The 21,316-nt window shown below is 39.4% G+C and overlaps 2 protein-coding genes across 4 annotated transcripts in view; both read right to left on the bottom strand.

The window, feature by feature from the left end:
• Positions 1–1,644, bottom strand: part of ASB11 (ankyrin repeat and SOCS box containing 11) — a gene marked incomplete at both ends in the record, with an annotated part of 28,895 nt that extends 27,251 nt beyond the window's left edge. The window contains one exon of one of the 3 annotated variants that reach the window (XM_080718273.1): positions 1,392–1,644. In XM_080718273.1, coding sequence (XP_080574399.1) covers positions 1,392–1,572 — 181 coding nt within the window. Of the gene's footprint in view, positions 1–352; positions 471–1,391 lie in introns of those variants that run through there. The other 2 variants (XM_080718274.1, XM_080718275.1) reach the window with 2 other exon arrangements.
• Positions 1,645–4,814: 3,170 nt separating this feature from the next.
• PIGA (phosphatidylinositol glycan anchor biosynthesis class A) lies at positions 4,815–18,662 on the bottom strand (the record flags this gene model as incomplete). Its single annotated transcript, XM_080718800.1, has 5 exons — positions 4,815–5,087; positions 10,290–10,496; positions 10,651–10,783; positions 12,760–12,892; positions 17,945–18,662. 5 exons carry the CDS (start codon positions 18,660–18,662, stop codon positions 4,815–4,817), a joined length of 1,464 nt encoding a protein of 487 aa, XP_080574926.1.
• Positions 18,663–21,316: the final 2,654 nt, after the last annotated feature.

The raw sequence follows: 21,316 nt of genomic DNA on the forward strand, positions 1-21,316 counted from the left end.
TCAGAGATTTGAATTCTGGCTCCAGACTCAAAATCAAACCATGTTCACATGGACTTTGCCTACAAAAAAAAACCTTCCAGAGTATACTCCATTAAGGATGCCCTAGATAGAAATAATGTGCAAGCACAATGGGAGAATATATTTTTGACACCCTGATGATACTTTTTTGGACTTTACTCAGTTTTAACCATGAGGATGACATACCCATGAGTATATCAAAATTATTACTGAATAGTCTAAAAGTCCTTACCCAAATTTACAAGTTAAACTAGAAAACAGCTTTCCAGATCATGCTTATCTTGAAACTAGAGAGCAGCAGTAATTGTTTTTTTCACCAGTCAAAATAACATACCTCCCTGAAATGTATGACAAATGTAATCCCCAAAAGAAATTTCTTTCCAAAGTCCAGGCCTTCTGACACTTTCTGAAACTTCAAAATTCTTTTCATTTTCCCCAGTGAATTGAAGCATTCTGATGCTTCGTCCTTGGAGGTCTTATTTCTTTAGATAAGACTACTGATGTTTTCCAAATTGTCTAGTGGATTGGAATCACACCGCATAAGTCTTTTGAAAGAGAACCCGGGATGCAAATTGAAATGGATACTAGATAAAGAATGATGTAATCCTGGCACCCTGTGAACACTAAAATACACAAGGAAATTCTAAACTCTGTTTATGAATAAATACTCCTCTATTCAATGACAATCAACGGCCATAATAGAGATATCGGGATTTATTCATTTTTGTAGTTTCTCACTGAAGTTAAGGTAAATTATTTCTTGAAAGAAAGGCAGACAGATCTCTACAAAGCATGAGTCTTTAAGATGTTTCACCCAAATCTTGGCATTTCATATAAAATAACCCGTGGTGCTTTGCATGGGGTTAGTGAAGAGGTTCTGATAGTTTCTCCTGACAAAGGGTTAATCATTTCCATCTGCAAATGACGGCACCAAAATAGATCTACATGTCAAGTTGCCTGCTTTCAATCAAATTGATTGGTCCTTCTGTTTCCTGAGGAAAGTTAGTCTTGTTTGAGTACTATTCATTTTAAAGTTTGATTTATAAATATTAAAAAATAATGCTCTATATTTAATTCTTTTGGCCTGTAGAAATTAGGCTTTTAAAAATACTCTTAGAAAGCCACTATTCTGTTTACTTCTTAAATAATAACTGCGAATAGCTCTACCAACTTACAAAAATTATTTAAAAAAAAAAGCTGGAATCTTTCACAAATTGGTGCAGCCAACACCATTTGGTAATTGAAATGATAAATTTTTTAAACTGCCCACTCCACTCAAAATATAAGGTAAATATGCCTTCTAGAAATACTAGTAAAATTACCTAGAAGGGTATTTTTAAGTACTGGGAATAAATTCACGTATTATTTTTTACCTGGAATTCCACCATAGATCTCTTCTGCTATCCTAGCTGCTTCTTTTCTATTTCCTTTGACGATATAGAAATGAGTTAGGAGAGCCAAAAAAACTTTAATTAAAAGCTTGAAGAAAAAAAAGGTAGCAAACATTGTAATAAAAATGTTTTTAAAGCCATAGAAAACAGGACCATCTTCCATTTTGGCTTATGCTCTGTATAGGTTCCCAGGACTGCAAAATTTCACCGAGTTATAATTGGTATCATATGACATCTATTTTAAACCTTCTAGCACTCGGTGCTCCTGTTACCGAGAACTCAGTTTCTAAGTTCTAATCTAACTCTGATTTGGTGGTTGCATATGCTGACATCCAGGGCAATGTTAAATAAAGAAATTTAAGAAAGAAATTTCTGTTGAACCAGAAACACTCAGGAGTTTTAGAACTTGCTGCTACCGAACAAACAAGATTCATATCTGAAAACATTTTACAGGCAGTGTTGAAAGTTAAGACACTTCTCCAATTCAAAGAGAAAACAAAGAAAGTTATTTGATGTTCATACAAAATAGTACAAATAATACACTCTGTTTTAGTAGAAAATACTACTGGGAACATTTCATTTTCTCTTCATTTATAAGAGGTTTATTAAAGATTTATTAATCTGAGGTTGATTAAAGACTAAACCCACATCTAAAATATGAGCTGGCTGTGGTGGCACATGCCTGTAATTCCAAGTACTGACTTGGGAAGCCGAGACAGGAGGACCTCAGGCTCAAATTAACCTCAGCAACTTAGCAAGGCTCCCAGTAACTTAGTGAGACCCTGTTTCAAAATAAAAACAAAATAGGGAGTGTAGCTCAGAGGTAGAAGGCCCCCGGTCATTCCCTTCTCCTAAAATTTTTTTTTAAATGACCAGTTAAAAATAATACTTATGCTAGGTGTGATGGTGCTCAATTATAATCCCAGTACTTGGGAGGCTGAGATAGAAGGATCACAGGTTCAGCCAGCCTCAGCTACGCAGTGAGGCCCTCCCCAACTTACTGAGACCCTGTTTCAAAATAAAGAATAAAAATTAGGGCTGAGGGTATAGCTTGGAAGTACCTAACTCTAGTGCATTGAAAAACAGGGGCTTGTTTGGATTAGGAGACAAAGAAGCAATTGAACTTGCCAGTCCATGAGTGAAAAAGAACGTGTATTTTAGAAATAAAAGCTGATAGAACGATTCATCATTTGAAAGATATTTCCTATTTTGCCAATGGATTAAGCAACACATTTACACTAAAAAAGAAAGTAAGGGGGGTGCAGAGTACTATTCCACTACTGAATAATCTTCTGACCATTAAATAAGACAAACTCAGAAAATTTTCAAAATGTCATTCTCGCCTTTATTTTTGGACATGTAGCATGTTTAACAAACCAGATTTACATATGCAACTGTCTATAACATCAAAGAAATACAATAAATTGGTAATTAATCCCTCATCAAGGAAAATTCACTTTCAGATAAATGTAAGTAACAAGTAGAACAATATGTTTCCACATACTGCCTAGTGCAACACTGACAGTTACAATTAAAGTAACCAGAAAGCCTGAAACTTAAGGTTTATGTAAGACAAATAAATGTAGAACTAGTTGTTAAAAAAAGAGAAATAATCATAACTTTTAAACTACATAATTTTACATGCAAAAAAATCCCTTAATTTTAAATCCCAATTTCATCTTAAGTAAATGATAACTGAAGAAACAAGTGACAATTTTGTAGAACATTAAGAAGCAAAATTAAAAGAAATAAGCAATGTGCCTTTACAAATTGCTGAGTAGAATAAAACCAAATGTTAACCATTTCTCGCTTTACCATGAATATTGGCACTATTTCATATTTATGTCAGCTTCAATGCATAAAAATCCTAGTAAGACTGAATGGTTTGGATTCGTCCACTTGTTGCTGACAAAAGAATCCTTAATGTCTAGATTTTAAAAATTGCACTCTGGAATTTGTGTTTCAGCACAAACAAAACACAAATGTATTTCTTCTGTATCAGTGGCAACCAGGTAATAGGCATATTAAGATACTTTTTAAAAAGTAACAAGTTTGCTGACTGTTATTGTTTAAAAAATCCTGTACAGAATCACAATACTGACAGAATCTATCTAGCACACTCACAAGTGCCTCATTGTTTTTGATTTCACAGCTGTTCTCTCACAAAAACTCATTTTAAAGAGTTAAAAGAATGAATAATACACACCATGTGGATAGTCTGGGGTTAAAAAAACCCATGGCTCTGGGCAATAACAATTACAGTTAATGATATCCACCCACATAGAGACAGTGTTCCTAACATTTTCAGACTTGGTCTGCTATAAATAAAACATTCTGGGGGAAAAAAAAGCTGTTTTGCACACTGACAATACTTATCAGACATCAGCTAGGCCACAGTGAAGGGTAGTGACTTATATCAAAAGGACAGGGTAGCAGCTGGTTTGGAGATGGCACACCTTGTACATTCTGCTCAGAAAACACAAAGGCAGTTACAGAGGACTAAATTACGCACTAAAAACTGTGGAACGTTTCTCTGCACTATCATCAACAGTGATACCGGTCGTTAGAATTCAAAAGCAAAAAGTCTCATCACAAATGTAACTACGATGGAAGCTCTGCTTGGGAGAATGCATACAACATACCCGAAGAAGTACTTAAGGGTATGCCAGCGACTTTTTCCTGGCATTAACTAGCATGAGCATTTTTGGCATGTTAGATATTTTACCATTTCATGTCAAGTGGGACTATGATGAAAGAAGCCATCTGAACGACAGACAGAGTGAATGCATCCGTGATCCTTAACAGCAGGAAGAATTTAGTTCAACATTTTATACATAAGCAAATACTCAAAACATGCTGGTAACTAATCTTGCTCAAGAAACCTCCTGATCGTATGTAACAATTTACTGCATGGACCCAGTAATGTTTTAAGAGTATGACTTAAATGTCTAATAAATATATATATGAACATGACTTAAAGTTGTTCACATAATTGTTGTACTTCCCCTAACGAAAAACTTGTAAACATCTGGTGAATGCCTAACTAATGGTATAACATTAAAAACTGGCCAAAAATGCCCAGAAACGTTTGGCCCTTCAGCACCCAAAGCTCTCAAAATATAATGTTAAAACATCTCTGCTAGAAGGATTTCAGTAATCTGAAAAATGTCATACCTGAGTGGCTTAAACGTTCTCACCTACATTTTAAAGAAGTGCAAGGAGTTTCTACACTCAGGAGTTGCATAAGTTTTTATCTTTCCATAAAATAAAACGTCAAATGGTCGAGAGGTAGCATAACTTACTAAATTAACTTTAAAAATCAAACTCAAAAAAAGCAAAGGTTATTTTCAATCATCGGAAGAGAATTGTTACAAATGTTTCAAAGTGGACAAGTCAAGCTTTCTTCTATCTGCTCTTCGTCTCCTTGTCATTCTCACCCGTTTTTGTTTTTTTCCCATGAGGATACTGCGGAGTCCAGGTGCTCCGTGGCCCAGTGGCATCTACTGCAACATCAATGATAGAGTCAGGAGTCATCCATTGCAGGAAAACGAGGAAGACATAGTTGAACACCGCCAACAAAGCAAAGATGTAGCCTGTCACTGGGCCACAGTGAGAGATGAGCCTGTCCAGTCGTGTTTCTATCGACAGCACCACTTCCGCTGCCACCAGCTCATAAACCTGCAGGGACAAAGTCAAGGATGAGTGTTTGCACCCATTACAGGGCTCACAACAATGGGCAACCTGCACTGACCGGCAATGTTTCTGAAACATATAAAAATACAAGTTGCTCACGGTTTGGTTGGTGTTGTTACAGTAATGTTATCGATGAACTCGATCACAGGGCCTTACTGTCATTTGATTCTATGCTTATCAGGGACTTTTTCTGGGCTAAATGCAGGGCTAGACACTGTATGATACAAAGAATAAAGTACACGTCCTCTTCCCTGGGAGCTCTAGAATACCAAAGTCCTGCAAAGTCTGCACAGCTCTTTTGGGTCACCACTGCAGGGGAATATTTAATTCAGCAGGGCTTAAGCCAATAAAATGGGCCTTTCAGATGCCTTGACTGGGCAGAGAAAGCTCTCGCCACTGTCCGGCAGACATCGCCAGCAAGCAGAATACTGCAATCTAGGGCGATTCTAGGGTTACATACACAGGCTCTTCTTTCAGCAGCCATGCAAGGCCTTTCATGCTCCTGGGCATGGATTAGAGTGAGGCTCTAGATTCACAAACTGCAAGTACAAGAGGTGAAGATGTGGTTTTAGTTGGCAGTGCAGGTCAAAGTTGGCAGAGAAAGCAGAGTTTGCTGCTGAGAACTGGTAGCAAGAGACTTGCTTTGTAAATACTGCTGAGCATTCAACTGTAAAATAATAAAAACCAACAAAAACAAAACAAAAACAAAAACAAAGAAGCCGTGCGTGGTGGTGCACACTTGTAACTAACCCCAGCATTCGGGAGGCGGAGACCAGAAGATCGAGGTTCACAGCCAGCCTCAGCTACTCGGTGAGGCCCTTTGCAACTCAGTGAGACCCTGTTTCAAAAATGAAAAAAAGACTGAAAACTAGGGCTGAGGGTGTAGCTTGGAGGTACGGGGCCCTTGGGGTCTATCCTCAGTACCGCAAAACAAACAAAAAAAACCCCAAAGATCTTTAAACACGCTTGTTTAGAACACATGAAATGTGCTAGCGATGCTATTTTTAATCACAGTTGAACATTACTTGTACTCAGATTCAGATATTAGACCTGTAAATGGTCTTTTGAATTTAATAAAATTCTGACACGCAGTGTAAATTCTATAGGTCAGAGGCCATTGGTAGGTATGGAATGTTTTCATCTAGCTCTTCGACCTTGAGGACCATGGTGTGTGTGTGTGTGTGTGTGTGTGTGTGTGTGTGTGTGTGTGACTAAGGATAGAACAACCCAGGAGCATTTTACCTCTGAGCTACACCTCCAGCCCTATTTTATATTCTTTATTTTGAAACAAGGTCTCACTGAGTTGCAAAGGGCTTACTAAGTAGCTGAGGCTGTCCGCGAACCGCAGTCCTTGGGTCTCAGCCTCCCAAATGCTGGGATTACAAGTGTGTGCCACCATGCCCGGCTGTGTGCATTTTAAATACAAACATTTTGATCAGGATCAAGTTGAGAACTATGTGGAGGCTGGTGAACTCTAATTGAAAAAGTATACTTTCAGCATAAACTCCAATTTAATTTTGTGAACCATTTTCTAAATGACAGCTACACTAAAAAAGAGTTCTGTGCAGCAAAGGAAACTAGCAAAAACCTCAGCAGACAGCCAAAAGAATGGGAAAAGATTTTTGCCAGCTACTCCTCTGATAGAGAACTAATATCTAGAATATACAGAAAACGCAAGAAACTTACCCAAAAAACCCCACATAACCCAATCAAAAAATGGGCAAGTAGCTGGCCATGGTGGTGCACGCTTTTAATCCCAGCATTTGGAAGGCTGAGACTGGAGGATCGCGGTTCTTGGCCAGCCTCAGCTACTTAGTGAGGCCCTCTGCAACTTAGTGAGACCCTGTTTTAAAATGAACAATAAAAAATAGGGCAGGGGGTGTAGCTCAGAGGTTAAATGCCTCCCAGTTCCATCCCCAGACCCGGACAAAAAAAATGGGCAAGTGAACTAGACACCTCACAAAAGAAGAAATACAAAGGCCAACAAATGTATAAAAATATTCAATATTATCAGCAATCAAGGGAGCTGTAAATCAAAACTAAAACCTGAGATTTCACCTAATCCCAATTACAATGGCAAGCATTCAAAACACAAACAACAAATGCTGGTGAGGATGTGGAGAAGAAGTTCTAACACATTGTTGGTGGGACTGCAAACTAGTGCAACCACTTTGGAAAACAGTATGGAGGATTCTCAGAAAAATGGGAATGAACCTACCATATGACCCAGCAATACCATTCTTGGGTATCTACCTAAAAGAATGGAAACCAAACTACCAGAGTAATGCATGCATATCTATGTTCACAGCTGCACAATTCACCATACCCAAACTATGGAACCTGCCGAGATGTCCATCAACAGATGGATGGATTACAAAACTATGGAATACGTACACAATGGAATTTTACTCAACCATTTAAAAAGAACAAAATATGTCATTTGCAGGGTAATGGATGGAACTGAAGAATATTATGCTAAGTGAGATTAGTCAGTCATAAAAAGTGAAAAGTCAGATGCTCTCCCTAATATGCGGAAGCTAGGAAGAAAACAGAACATAGACACTTCAGACATAGAGGGAGAAACCTTAGATGAAAGAAGAAGGTGACCCAGCAGAGGGAAATGAAGAGGGGAGGGAAACACCTCAATGAACATTGTATATACACAAACCTATAAGTCAATCACTATGCTGAGCACAGGAAGGAGAGAAGGGGGAAGGCATAGGGTGGGAATTGAAGGAGGGCTCAATGAGTGCTGTGTGTATGTATGCCTCCACCATTCTGAACTTCATCAAGATGTATGGCTACAATGCCCCAATAAAAAAAAAAGAATTCTGATAAAAGAAAAAAAGTTCAAAAGGATCGAACTGTCCTAGAGTTAAAAGACCAAATACAAACTGAAAAATTTATCCAGTTTTCATTCACATCAGTTAATTTGTTATCTTAAATGATATAACAATGTATTACTATGAAGAGAATGTGATAACCTGTTACAGATGAGGATTTGCTTTTTTTGTGTGGTACTAGGAATGGAATACAGGGGCATTTGACCTCTGAGCTACACCCTCAGCCCTATTTTTTATTCTTTATTTTGAAACAGGGTCTCACTAAGTTGCAGAGGGCCTCCCTAAGTAGCTGAGGCTGTCCACAAACCACAATCATCTTGTCCTAACTTCCCAAATGCTTGAATTATAAGCATGCATCACCACGCTTAGCTTTTACTTTTTTTTCTAAAAGTATACTATAAAGTACTGGTGAGTACAAAATACAAAAATATATAGATGATTTGCTATTACTTTAAACATAAATAAATGAGTAGATTACAGGTGCATGCCTATAATTCCAGTACTTAGGAAGCTGAGACAGAAAGATCACAGGTTCAAGACCAGTCTCAGCAACTTAGTGAGACACTCAATAACTTAGGAAGATTCTTTTCCAAAATAAAATATAAAACAGGGGGGTAGGGGATGTAGCTCAGACGTAGAACACCCCTGGGTTCAAACTTCAGTAACTAACACACACACACACACACACACACGGAAACAAAAACTCCTAATTAGCTTCTTGAACATATGCTGACAAACTATCACTATAGTTCCTTTCCCCTGAATTTCTTCTCTGAGGATTATATGATGTCAATCAAGAGGTTCCAGTCACAAATTACAGAGCTGTGGTTCTCAATTATGGTGGAGAACAGGGCTGTTATCATCAAAACAACCTGTCTTGCCAAATATCCCTGCCAATCATATCCCAGGGTCACATTAGAATCTAGGAGTGCTTAGGGAGGCAAGGGGCAGGAAGGTAGAAGTATATAGTCTGAAGAGACTACCCAGGTGACTCTGACACCTACTGCCACAGGTAATCTGTCCTGGATTCCAACTTCCAGAGGAAAAGGTAACTATTACATATGGCTGACAAGACTTCCAGGTCAGAGTGTCTCATAGACACTTTAGTCAACAACGTTTGAGGGTATGAAAAGTCTCATATTTCAATGGAAAATATTATGTGTAATTATTTCAATGAAAATATTATGCATAATCAGTTTTATTCAAATGTGAGCTCATCTTATACACTGGAATTTGTAATTTAAACAAAGACAGAAAGTCTTACAACAGTAAAGAGCTATTCTCTTCAGCTCCACCTGGCTCCCTATCGCAGGCTAGAAACTCACTGTACCACTGTGTATACTGATACCATAAGCACTACTCTAAAGCTACCACTTTCTTTCCAGACTCTATCTGCCTATCCTCCTGGTTTAGGAGTTCTACATACTGAGAAGTGCAGTGGTTCCATTCGACTTGTTAAGTGAGGATGAGGCAAGAGAAAGACCTAAAGGATGAAAGGGAATTGAAGAAATGATGTTCCCAAGTCACAATCAGGAAGCATTTCTCCTGCCTAAAGGTGTCACTCTATTCCCCCGTACCTATCCTTTTGGAAATTTTCTATTGCTGCCTTTTATTTGTGATCATTTCCGCAACTTTTTAAGTCTATTTTGAGCTTGAGCTTATTATGTTCTCCATCAGCCCAAAGAGGCAAAAACTATGTATCTGTAGAAAATCTCAGTAGTTAGCAAAAGGGTTTGGGAAGAAGCCAGAATCAAACATTAGCAAACTTAGAAGTTGCTATAATCACTCAAATAATGTATTTGCTAATAGAGCTATGTCCTTTAGAATTATAAGCAGAGTGAGCCAGGTGTGGTGAAGCATGTCTATAATCCCAGCACTGGGAAGGTTGAGAAAAGAGGACAGGTTTGAGGTCGGCAATTTAGGTTCAAAATAAAAAGGGCTGGGGGTATAGCTCAGAGGTACAATGTCCCTAAGTTTAATCCCCTATTACCAAACAACAACAAAAAAGAATTATAAGCAGCCTTAAGAAAATGTCTACGAGTAGATTTTAATACTAATTTTGCCTACTGTGACTTCTAGAAAATTTTCTAACTTCCTTATGCCCAATTTAAGGAGTGGGCTAGACTTCATTGCTGGTATTTGCAAGTCAAATGCAATGGTTTCAATAGACACTTAACCCAGCATGTATATCCAAAGTAATGCATAGTTCATTTCTTCTCACGTGGAAATGTGTAGACTTAATCCAAAACATCAAGAGCAAACTTATATATAAGAGAAAAACAATGTATATATTGAAACATCAATTAAGAGTTCAGACAGACTCTTTTCTCGGCATTTGACATACTTTTTCAGTTCTTTCGGCAACATTCCTCCAGGTGTAGAACGTCTTTACTATGTTATGGATTTTTTCTGGAGTCGGCAATGCCCCCGACTTCAGCTGGAAAATAGCCTTTTCCAACCCTTTACACAAAGACTTTACTGAAGGCTCACATAAAATAATAAGATTATCTGGAAGCACCTCAGGAATCCCACCAACCCTGGTACTCACAACCTGAAAATGAAAAGAAGAATAGATGGCTCACCATAATAACACCTCAGAAGAATCAACAAAACCAAGTTAAAAAAAGTGTTACCCCAGACGTTTCATTATTTTTCAAACTGCAAACACAGAAACCCCAACAGTGTAGGCTCTAAAACTTTCTTACCTGCAAACCACAACTGGCTGCTTCCACAATCGCCATGCAGAATGCTTCGGTGAGGGAGGTATTAAGAAAAATATGTCCTTGAACCAAGACATTTCTAACATTCTTATGTTCTAAAGCTCCCAAAAGACGCACCCTGAGTTTTGAAATGAGAGGGAAAGAAGGGAGTAAAAAATTATGGTAGAAGAAATTTTATTTCTAAGTCACTTACATTTAGATTACTCATGCTATTTTCCACCTCAAAAGATTTCTATCACTAAACACCAATTTAAAAGAAACACTCTTAAAGCTCTCCCCCATTCCCACACCAACCCCTCCCTTCTCCTTTCCTTCTCCTGTTTGGCTTAGTGATTGACTTTGATATGTGGATGAATGTATATCATGTACATTAGGGAATCTCCCTCTTTTCCTTTCCCATCACCCCCAGTTAGGTCCCTTATTTGCTTATCTATGGTTTTTCTTCCTTCATCTAGACTTCTTCCTATGACCCCCCCCCCCAGCTTCTACATATTAGGGAGAACACCTGATTTTTTACTTTTTGTGACTACCTAATCTCATTTAGCATAATGTTCTCTAGTTCCAGCCATTACCCTATAAATGACATAATTTTGTTCTTCTTTATGGCTGACTAATTAATAAAAAAAATGTTGTTTTGGTACTAGGGATTGGAGGGGGGATGTTCTCTGATCTATACCCCTAATCCTTTTTTTTTTTTTTTTTTGCGGTAAAGGGGATGGAACCCAGGGGCATTCTACCTCTAAATGACACCACCGGCCCTAATTTTTATTCTTAATTTTTGAAATAGGGTCTCACTGAGTTGCAAGCGGCCTCGCTAAGTAGCTGAAGCTGTCTGTGAACCACGATCCTCCATTCTCTGCCACATGCATGCTGGGATTACATTTTTTGGTGGTACTGGGGTTCCTGGAAACCCTTCTACCTCTGGGCTACACTCCCAGACCTATTTTTACATTTTTATTTGGAAACAGCGTCTCCTAAGCCAGCGTGGGCGGCTGGCTTCGAACCTGCGCGATCCTCCTGTCTCCGCCTCCCAAGCATGGGGATTACAAGTGTGCGCCACCACGTCCAGCTACCCCTACTCCTTTTTAAATATTTTTTTTTATTTCCAAACAAGGTCTTGCTAAACTGCCAAGGCTGGGCTTGAACCTGTGATTCTCCTTTCTCAGCCTCCCAAGTACTGGGATGACATGCGTGTGTCACTGTGCTCAACTTAAGGAAAATGTTAATACACCTTGATAGCTGGATGTTAAAGTGTCATTTCTAAGAGGAAAATGGCCTTTTTTAAACTGCTGCTTCACATATACAAACCTCATGAGTTATTTAACTTATAGAAGAAAAGACCTGTGTAAACCTATATGAGCGGAGCAATTTACAGGATTTGTCCATACTATTTTTTTTTTTTTTTGCGGGTCTGGGGATGGAACCCAGGGGCATTTGACCTCTGAGCTACACCCCCTGCCCTATTATTTATTCTTTATTTTGAAATCGGGACTCACTGAGTTGCAGAGGGCCTCACTAAGTAGCTGAGGCTGTCTGCGAACCGCAGTCCTCCAGGTCTCAGTCTCCCAAATGCTGGGATTACAAGCGTGCACCACCACGCCCAGCTCTTGTCCGTACTATTTACATCAAAACAGAGTATGGCTTGGAAATCTATGAACACTAATGAAAAAAATCAGCTATTTTTTGTGCATCCCATGAAGCCTCCAAAGTCAAATAATATAGGGCTGATGGAAAAATAAAATTGTGAATTCTTTTTTGTGCATGTGGTGCTGGGAATTAAACCCGGGCGCATTCTACCTCTGAGAGCTATACCTACAGCCCTATTTTATCTTTGAATAGGGTTTGAGTTGCTGAGGCCAGCTTCAATCCTGTGATCCTCCTGCCTCAGCCTCCCAAGTATTTGGAATATAGGTATACACCACCACATCCAGCTAAATTGTGAATTCTTTACTTAAGTGTTCTCACTTCATATAAATTCTTAAAAAACAGTCCATGTATTGCATTTTTATATCAGTTATGTGTAGAAGAAGCCAACACACCTAAAGCAAGCAGGTAGTCAAAACCTAATATATATGATATTTTCCCCATTGATACCTGTCATGTAGCTGGTATTTTTCTCGTACTTCTTCCAAAATGATTCTCTTTGGTCCCTCTCCTCCAATAATGAAATTTAAATCCGGATATTTCTGACAGAGTTCAGGTATTATACCGCTAAGCAAATCAGTCCCTGAAAATATAAAGTTGAAGGTTAGAGATATTAATATTTTTTAAATGCAAAAATGTCACCAGTACTGAGAATTCACTTAACTTGAAAAGTAGTAACTATGCCTTCTTCTAAGTAGATGAACAGACTTACTTAAATCTTTCCCAGGAAGAGTATAACGGTTCACCAACTGCCAGTGGTTCCCAAGAGTTGCAATTCTTGAAGATACATACTCTTAACATGCACGGCTACCTTCCACATACCCAAAATACAGACAATCCTGTTCCAACATATTATTCTCTATGTTATTCACTTGTACAAATCACCTATTTCTATATTTAAGGTGGCTAAGGTTTGGGTTAGCTTTCTCCAGAGCAGAACATCTGACTGGAGATATAGGTCTTGTCCAAGTTTGTTTTTTAACCAGCAAGCCCTTTGATCACAGCAAAGTCTCCTGATCTATTGGATGCAGAGACATGTAACCTGAAGTCCAAGGTCTCTTTCAGCTATAAAACTATCAATCTACAAATCCACTTCCTGCCACGGGAAAGGACTAAGCAACAAAGTCTACCTGCTGCCTCCACCTTGTTTAAAATGCTGTTTGTACAAAGAAATCTGCAATGAGCATTACAGTACTAGCAAAGTTTACAAGAGTAGTTCAGCCAGGAGTGCTGGCACACTCCTATAATCCCAGTACTTGGGAAGCTGAGAGGGGAGGATCACAAGTTTGAGCCCAGCCTCAGTAACTTAGCGAGACCCTGCTTCAAAATCAATAAAATAGGGTTGGGTGTACTCAGAGGTAGAATGCTCCTGGGTGCAACCCTCAGTATCATGCACACAAAAAATAGTTCATCCAGACCAGCTATAGCCCGCTACTCCAAAGTGTAAGTAAATGTAGCAGGATCTCAACTGTCAGATTATTATAGTCTCTAGAACAATAGAATACATCTTGGTTCCTTTTCAAAAGGATATAATAATAAAATATGTACTACTAGTCTGAAAAAGTTAGAGGCCATCCAAAGTGACAGCAATGCTAATACTATTGGGGAATGTATTAATTTTTTTGTGGGGTCCCGGGGTTGGAACCCAGGGGCTTTTCTACCTCCAGGCTACACCCTCAGACCTATTTTATACTTTATTTGGAAGCAGGCAGGGTCTCACTAAGTTGCTGACAGCCTCACTAAGTAGCTGAGGCTGGCTTCAAACCTGCGTGATCATCCTGTCTCAGCCTCCTAAGCACAGGGATTACAAACGTGCACCACCACGCCCGGCTATATTAATTTTAAAAAATGTAAGCACACACACAAATTGCATTTCTTATGTCCATCTTCACCCAAAGAGGCAGACAAATTATAAAACAGATGATTGGAGGAATTATATATACATATAATATATATATATACATATACACACACAGTGCTGTTTTCATTAAATGATGCAAACTGGGCTTCATTAAATAAATTCTGTTATTATTTTCAAAATATGATTGCATGTATCAAAAGTAAATTCCCATAAAGGTTTTCTGAATGATGAGGGCTTCTCATTAAATTCTGAGTTATCTTAGTTTCAAACCTATTGCCAAATGCATCAACTACATTTCTATATGAACCTGAAATGGCTTAATGGCGTTTAACATTCGGCCTCCTACAATTTCTTTATCCCCCAGCCTCTCTCTCACCTTCCTAATGTTGAGTCTATTCTTCAAACAAACAAAAAATAAAGCAATTATCATAATTGCTGATAATAGCTAACATTTACGGAATGTTTACTACATTAAGCCCTGTACTTTAAACGCATTATGTTACTTATTCCTGATAATCACCTTGTAAGAAATGAAACTGATTAATACTATCAAAGCTTTGTAATAGTATTCTAAGAATAGTATTGAGGGCTTTTTCCTCACTATAAAAAATTATTCTTGTGTCTCTAAGAGTCTAGTACAATGGAACATACAGAGACTTTCAACAGCTATACACAAAATAGGAAAAGGAAATTCCTGACTTAAACTGCTTTTAAAGCTCTGTCGAACACTATTTTAAAGAGTTCTGGTTTATCCTAGGATAACAGTGGCCGGGCTGAGGGTAGGGGAACAAGCAGGTCTCAACTCAAGATGGGCTTGGCTCTCGTTTGCCATCTGTTACTTACTGTGGACCTTGGGCGAGTTACTTACCCTCTCTGAGACTCAGTTTCTTTGTTACATGCAGATAACATCTACCCTACAGTTGTTGGGTCAAGTGAGGTAGTATACCTTGAACAGGCTTTATCCACTGCAGAATACAAATGGTAGGTTGTCATTACCACTATAGCAAGAAGCAGGCCGTGCCTGCTTGCATGCTGAGCACTGCAAATCCCTGGCTGAGAGCAGAACAGGCTGGAGGAGAGAAAAGGGCGCAGAAGCCAGCCGGGAAACCTGGGCAAGGAGAATTTGGACTTAGCCTCTCTTTCTAATCTACTCCAATAGGCCTTTGATATCTGGCACAATGAGCATCTCCTGAAGAAATTAATTTGTTAACAAGAAATGGGCCATCTATTCAACTGCTCACTGTTTGCACTATGGATGTGGCTGTTCCTTCTCAGAATGGTACTTTGGGCAGGGTGGCTGGCATATGGCACTTATTTCGATACATATTTGTTGAGGATTGAATTAAGAACAGGAAAAGCCGTCCCTTCACTTTGTTGGTGGTTAGCTCAGCTGCTTAGAACACATTCATGAGCCAGGCATGGTGGCACACACTTGTAATCCCTGCGCTTGGGAGGCTGAGACATGAGGATAGCGCGGGTTCAAAGCCAGCCTCAGCTACTGAGTGAGGCTCTCAGCAACTTAGTGAGACCCTGTTTCCAAATAAAATAGAAAATAGGCCTGGGAGTATAGCCCGGAGGTAGAAAGCCCCTGGGTTCCACCCCCAGTACCACCAAAAAATAAATAAATACCTAAAACATTAGTGACAGGTTTAACTTTTGTATGAGTAGTTAATTTTGCTGGTCCTCAATTACACATGCAACGTCCTCATAGCTAGCTCTCTCACAGAGGCATACTATTTGAAATTAAATAATCTAGGCACATTTTCTAAAGTTAAAACAAACACATCACCATTATCCTATGAGGGATTCAGGATAAATGCCAGTTTGTTCATATCTGGGTCATTTTTTTTTCCTTAGTACTGGGGATGAAACCCAGGGTCTTACATGCTAGGCAAAGCGCTCTACTACTGAGCTATACTCCTGGCCCCATTCAGATTTTCTTCATTAAAAATTCAGATCAAGCCAGGCGTGGTGGCGCACGCTTGTAATCCCCGCGCTTGGGAGGCAGAGACAGGAGGATCACGCAGGTTCGAAGCCAGCCGCACTGGCTTAAGAGACCCTGTTTCCAAATAAAAATATAAAAAATAGGTCTGAGAGTGTAGCCCGGAGGTAGAAGGGTTTCCAGGAACCCCAGTACCACCAAAAAAAAAAAAAAAAAAAAAAAAAGATTTCAGATCAGCTAAAATTTCTTCACCAACCTCCACTTGAGTGGATTGCTAGGCCAACCACAACTTTCTAGTCCAAATGTGAACTACACTGATTAGAGTCTACATCCAGATTTCAGGCCACTCCGTAGCATACTGTGAGGCTTCATGTTTATAGAGAACCCATTGTATTTGTTCACAAATCTAATTCCAGCTGTACTTGTCACTGTCTTGGGTAATTTAGCTAAATATCACTTTAACCAACATCAGTTTCCATGAAAACTAAGGTGAATGGTTTGAAAAGCCCAATAAAGGAAAGTAACAGAAAAAAGTTACTGTTAGATGAGGGGTGACCCGAACCACCATGTAAAATTGAAAGCAAATTGAAAATGCAGAAGCATATTGCTTTATACACCTTTAGGTTTGCAGCCCACTTAAAAGAAACCCCAAGTGCCAATGGTGGATTATGCTTTGTGATGGTGACTCTGCATGACGATACGGTGGAAACCAATGAGCCAGTACTTGAAGCCTGCAGCCCTGCAATCAAACTATTGACAATTCAGCATGTTAATACCATTGTGAGTTATGTTCAAACATTTCAGGAGTGTGTGTAGTATTTTTTGATGAGCCCCAATTCAGACATTTTTAATTGCTGAACAGGACTGGAAAATAGCATACAGAAGGCTACTTCTATGTTTCTAATAACCAGACAGTTTTAGAGTTCTGGTAGCAAGCTTATAGTGATGTGCATTCATGCTGTACAGCAACTAAAAGAAAATCCTCCTTGATAACAGTAGACACCTATCAAGTGCAACCTGGGCTTAGTATTTTATAGGAACCATCACTGAACCTTCACCAAGCTCCCTTGTTGCCTAAATTAAACAAGCAAAGAAACTGAGACTTAGAGGTGTTAAGTAACTTGTCCTTGATCACACAATGGAGGCAGGCTCGGACCCTGGGCCATCTAACTCTTTTCTTTATCACTTACCTGCCACTGTGTTATTATTGTCATATATATATATATATATATATATATATATATATATATATATATATTATATGAAACATGCAAGCTACAAAACAGGAGTGTGCAGAACAGGCCCACTGATTTTGAGCATAGGTACATAGGCATACAGACAGGAGATGGATAAATCAAAATATTCATTAGGGTCATCTCTGAATAATACAGGTACAGTTGATTTTAGTTTTCATCTTTGCGCTTTCCTTAGGTTTTAAAACATCTGCAATGAAAAGACATTACTTTTAACAATCAGAAAGAAAGGGCCATTGGTGGACGGCTCTGTCCTTTCCTTATGACCACATATGCGCGGGGCTATTTAAATTTTTTAAAAAGATCATATGGATCCAATAGCATCAAGTTATTATTTTGATTTTTCCTTAACCACCGAAATGCCAATGGGTGGGGGGTGGCATTCATCACCACTCTAAATATTTCTCCTCTCGGATGTGTAAGCCCACATTAGATCTTGCTTTGTTATAGTTAATGCAGAATTAGTTATAAAACCATGAAGCAAAATGAAAACCCAAACAATCATTATATACAAGTATTCAACAGCTTTCTTAGAAAGAAAAAAAGACTACAATGCAAATGTAGCTATCATATCATTACCTTTTCTGTAAACAAGTCTGCTGACAACAACAACAGTTATTATACTATCATGTCTCCTAAGTGGGTCTGGAGTGAAGTCAGTAGGATCTACAGCATTAGGAATGACGGATACTATTTCCGGATTCAGTGCTGCTCTTAGCACAGTATTTTCCTTACTAGTATAAGAGACACAAATGATGTGATTTGTGTCACAAAGGGATATAGTTAGAAGCTTGTTTGTAAGCACCGAGCTGACATCAGCAAATCCAAAAAGGGAATGGTCCGTGAAGACTGTGTGGAGCCCCATTGTCTTGGCGTGGAAGAGAGCATCATGGGCCATGGCAGAAAAGGAACTATGGGAATGAATTATTGTGATTCTCTCCCGAACAAATATGTACCTGAGCAATGGCAGACTGTGAAAGAGGGTCGTGGCTGTAGATTGGTTGTACATGACTTTCAGAGGCAAGTAATAGACTTTGAGGCCACTAGTGAGGTAACGGATGCCTTTTCGGTTTCCATAAGCATGGGTCACAATGATGACCTTGTGCCCTCTTTCAATCAGGCACTGAGAGAGCTGGTAAATGTGACTTTCCACGCCTCCCATATTTGGGTAGAAAAAGTCAGACACCATGCATATATTATGGGTTTGGGTTCTAGAGGCGGAAAGACTTCCGGGGCTAGGGAGGGAGAGTGCAGCTGATGGAGGCGGGCCATGCCCACCCCCTCCTCTACAGGCCATGCTGAGATGGTTTAGGCATCAGTTCTGAGAGCAAGCCATTAAAGATATGTGTCCTCTGTTACCTGAAAAAGAGAGTAAAACAGGCTCTCAGCTCAGAGACAACACATTCCACATTCTAAATCCTGTTCCCAGTAGTTTTAATGTTAATATACATTTGTTAGCTTTTGCCCTAGAAACAAAAACAAAGCATATGATGAATTTACTCATTTTATAACATGCTACATGCACTTGCCTAGCATTTACTCTGCACTATACAACAAAACTAGATTCTGCAATGCCGTATTATTATTATTATTATTATTATTATTATTATTATTTGTGTGTGATATTGGGGATGGAACCCAGGGGCCTTCTACCTCAGGGCTACACTCCCAGCCCTATTTTATATTTTTATTTGGAAACAAGGTCTCACTAAATTGCAGAGAGCCTCACTAAGTAGCCGAGGCTGGCCTGGAACCCACAAGATCCTCCTGTAGCAGCCTCCCGTGTACTGGGATTAAAAGCGTGCGCCACCATGCCCAGCCTGCAATGCCTTAATTTTGCTCGAAAAGTAATGCTACACATAACTTAAAATAATAAGCCTGTTACACCACAGTAAATAAAGGTTTGCCATGCTAGCAACCCAGTTCTTTCCAATAATTAAATACATATATCTATATTTCTCCCCTCGATTGTTATTGTTTTACCGGCTTCTACTTATTAAAATGGCCACTACATAACAAGCACTCCATGCTACGAGTTTTCTGCATCTTTTTTTTTTTTTTTTGGTGGTACTGGGGTTCCTGGAAGCCCTTCTACCTCCGGGCTACACTCCCAGACCTATTTTATATTTTTGAAACAGGGTCTCTTATGCCAGCGCGAGTGGCTTCGAACCTGCGCGATCCTCCTGTCTCCGCCTCCCAAGCGCGGGGATTACAAGCGTGCGCCACCACGCCCGGCTTCTGCATCTTTTTATAGCTTCACCAAAACCCTGTGAGGTACCAATTCTATCATGTAAGTGGAAAGTCCACAGCTTAAAGAGTTTAAGGTATGTGTGCATCACTCAGGCGCTTACAGACAGCACAATGGGTTGCACTGCTGCCCATGCCTCCCCTGCCATTTGGATCTGGTTTAACTGAAGTGGACACAGTGGAAGTGATGTGTGAATTTGGGGCCTCAGCCTGAAAGCGGCCTGGAGGATTTACTTCTGTCCTCTTGGCTACCCAAAGCTGCCATGTACAAAGTCCAGCGTCTGTGCTAGAGACATGGGGGGAGAGATACTGTGGAGAAGGAAGAGTTTTCAAACTACATGGAGAGAGCCAGAGGCCCAGCCATCCCCAATGTTACCTGGGCCCGGTTTCTACCCAAATTGCTAGCTAAATGCAGCCTCTCTGGGGACCACTGGCAAAACCAGAAGTGCTCCTAGCAAAGCACAGTAGATTGCTGAATCATAAAAATAGAAAAAAATGTCTGGTGGTTTAAATCACTAAGTTTTGGGGAGGTTTGTTATACTCAAAAGGAGAACTAAAACAGACCAGGATTCAAATCTAATAATACTCGTCTAATGCCTGGGGTTTTCTGTTTATTTATTTATTTATTTATTTATTTATTTATTTATTTTTATTTTGGTACTAGAGATTGAACTCAAGGTCATTCTATCTTGAAGCTATACCCCCAGCCCTATTTTCTACTCTTAATTTTTTTGTGTGTGTATGTGGGAACTCAGGGGCATTCTAACTCTGAGCTACATCCCCAGCCCTATGTTTTATTCTTTATTTTGAAACAGGGTCTCACTAAGTTGTGGAGGACCTCACTAAGTAGCTAAAGCTGTCCACGAACTGCCATCCTCTCTGGTCTCAGCCTCCCAAATGCTGAGATTACAAGCTTGTGCCACCATGCCCGGCTCCCTATTTTTTATTCTTTATTTGGAAACAAGGTCTCACTAAGTTGCAGAGGGCCTCAGTAAGTAGTTGAGGCTGGCCAAACCGTGATCCTCAGGTCTCAGCCTCCAAAAGGCTGGAAATCCGAGCACACCCAACCAGGCCAGTCTTTACTTTCAATTTTGAAACAAGGTTTCACTATGTTGCTGAGACTGGCAAAAAGATCAAACCTGATGCTCCAGTCTCAGCCTCCCACAGGCATGCAGCATTACTCTTATTTGTGTACATACAGTTTTATAGTAACACAGGCTTGTCCATTCATTAAGGGAAATGGCTAGTTTTGTGCTACAACAGCAGAGTGGCTACAATAGAGATTATATGACCCACAGAGCCTAAAATACTTAGTGTCTGGCTCTTACAGGAAGTTTGCTGATCCCTGCTCAAGAGCTTAGCCACTGTTTCAGTTAATCTAGCAAAGTTCTGGTAGCATGAACTTTGTAGTTTACATTAAAATACACCTGGAGCTAGAAAAAAAAATTAAGAGCACCTTTTCAAGTGCCACCTGGAGTTCATGCTGCAGAAAATCCACTATTTTTTCCATCCTTATTCAAGGATGGTGATAATCAAACTGCTTCCTTCACTTTTCTCTTTACCTTTCTTTTGGTTATGTAGGCTTTTATTCCTCTGTGAGTGTCCCCCTCTCAGTGTGAAGTCTGAAAAGGAAGGATAGAGATGACCTGGATCTGGGAATATTTCCTCAGCTAAAGTGAGAATTTTTTTTTTATCTCAGATGTC

This window comes from Muscardinus avellanarius (genome assembly GCF_963383645.1).
Source record: "Muscardinus avellanarius genome assembly, chromosome: X".
Taxonomy (NCBI): Eukaryota; Metazoa; Chordata; class Mammalia; order Rodentia; family Gliridae; genus Muscardinus; species Muscardinus avellanarius.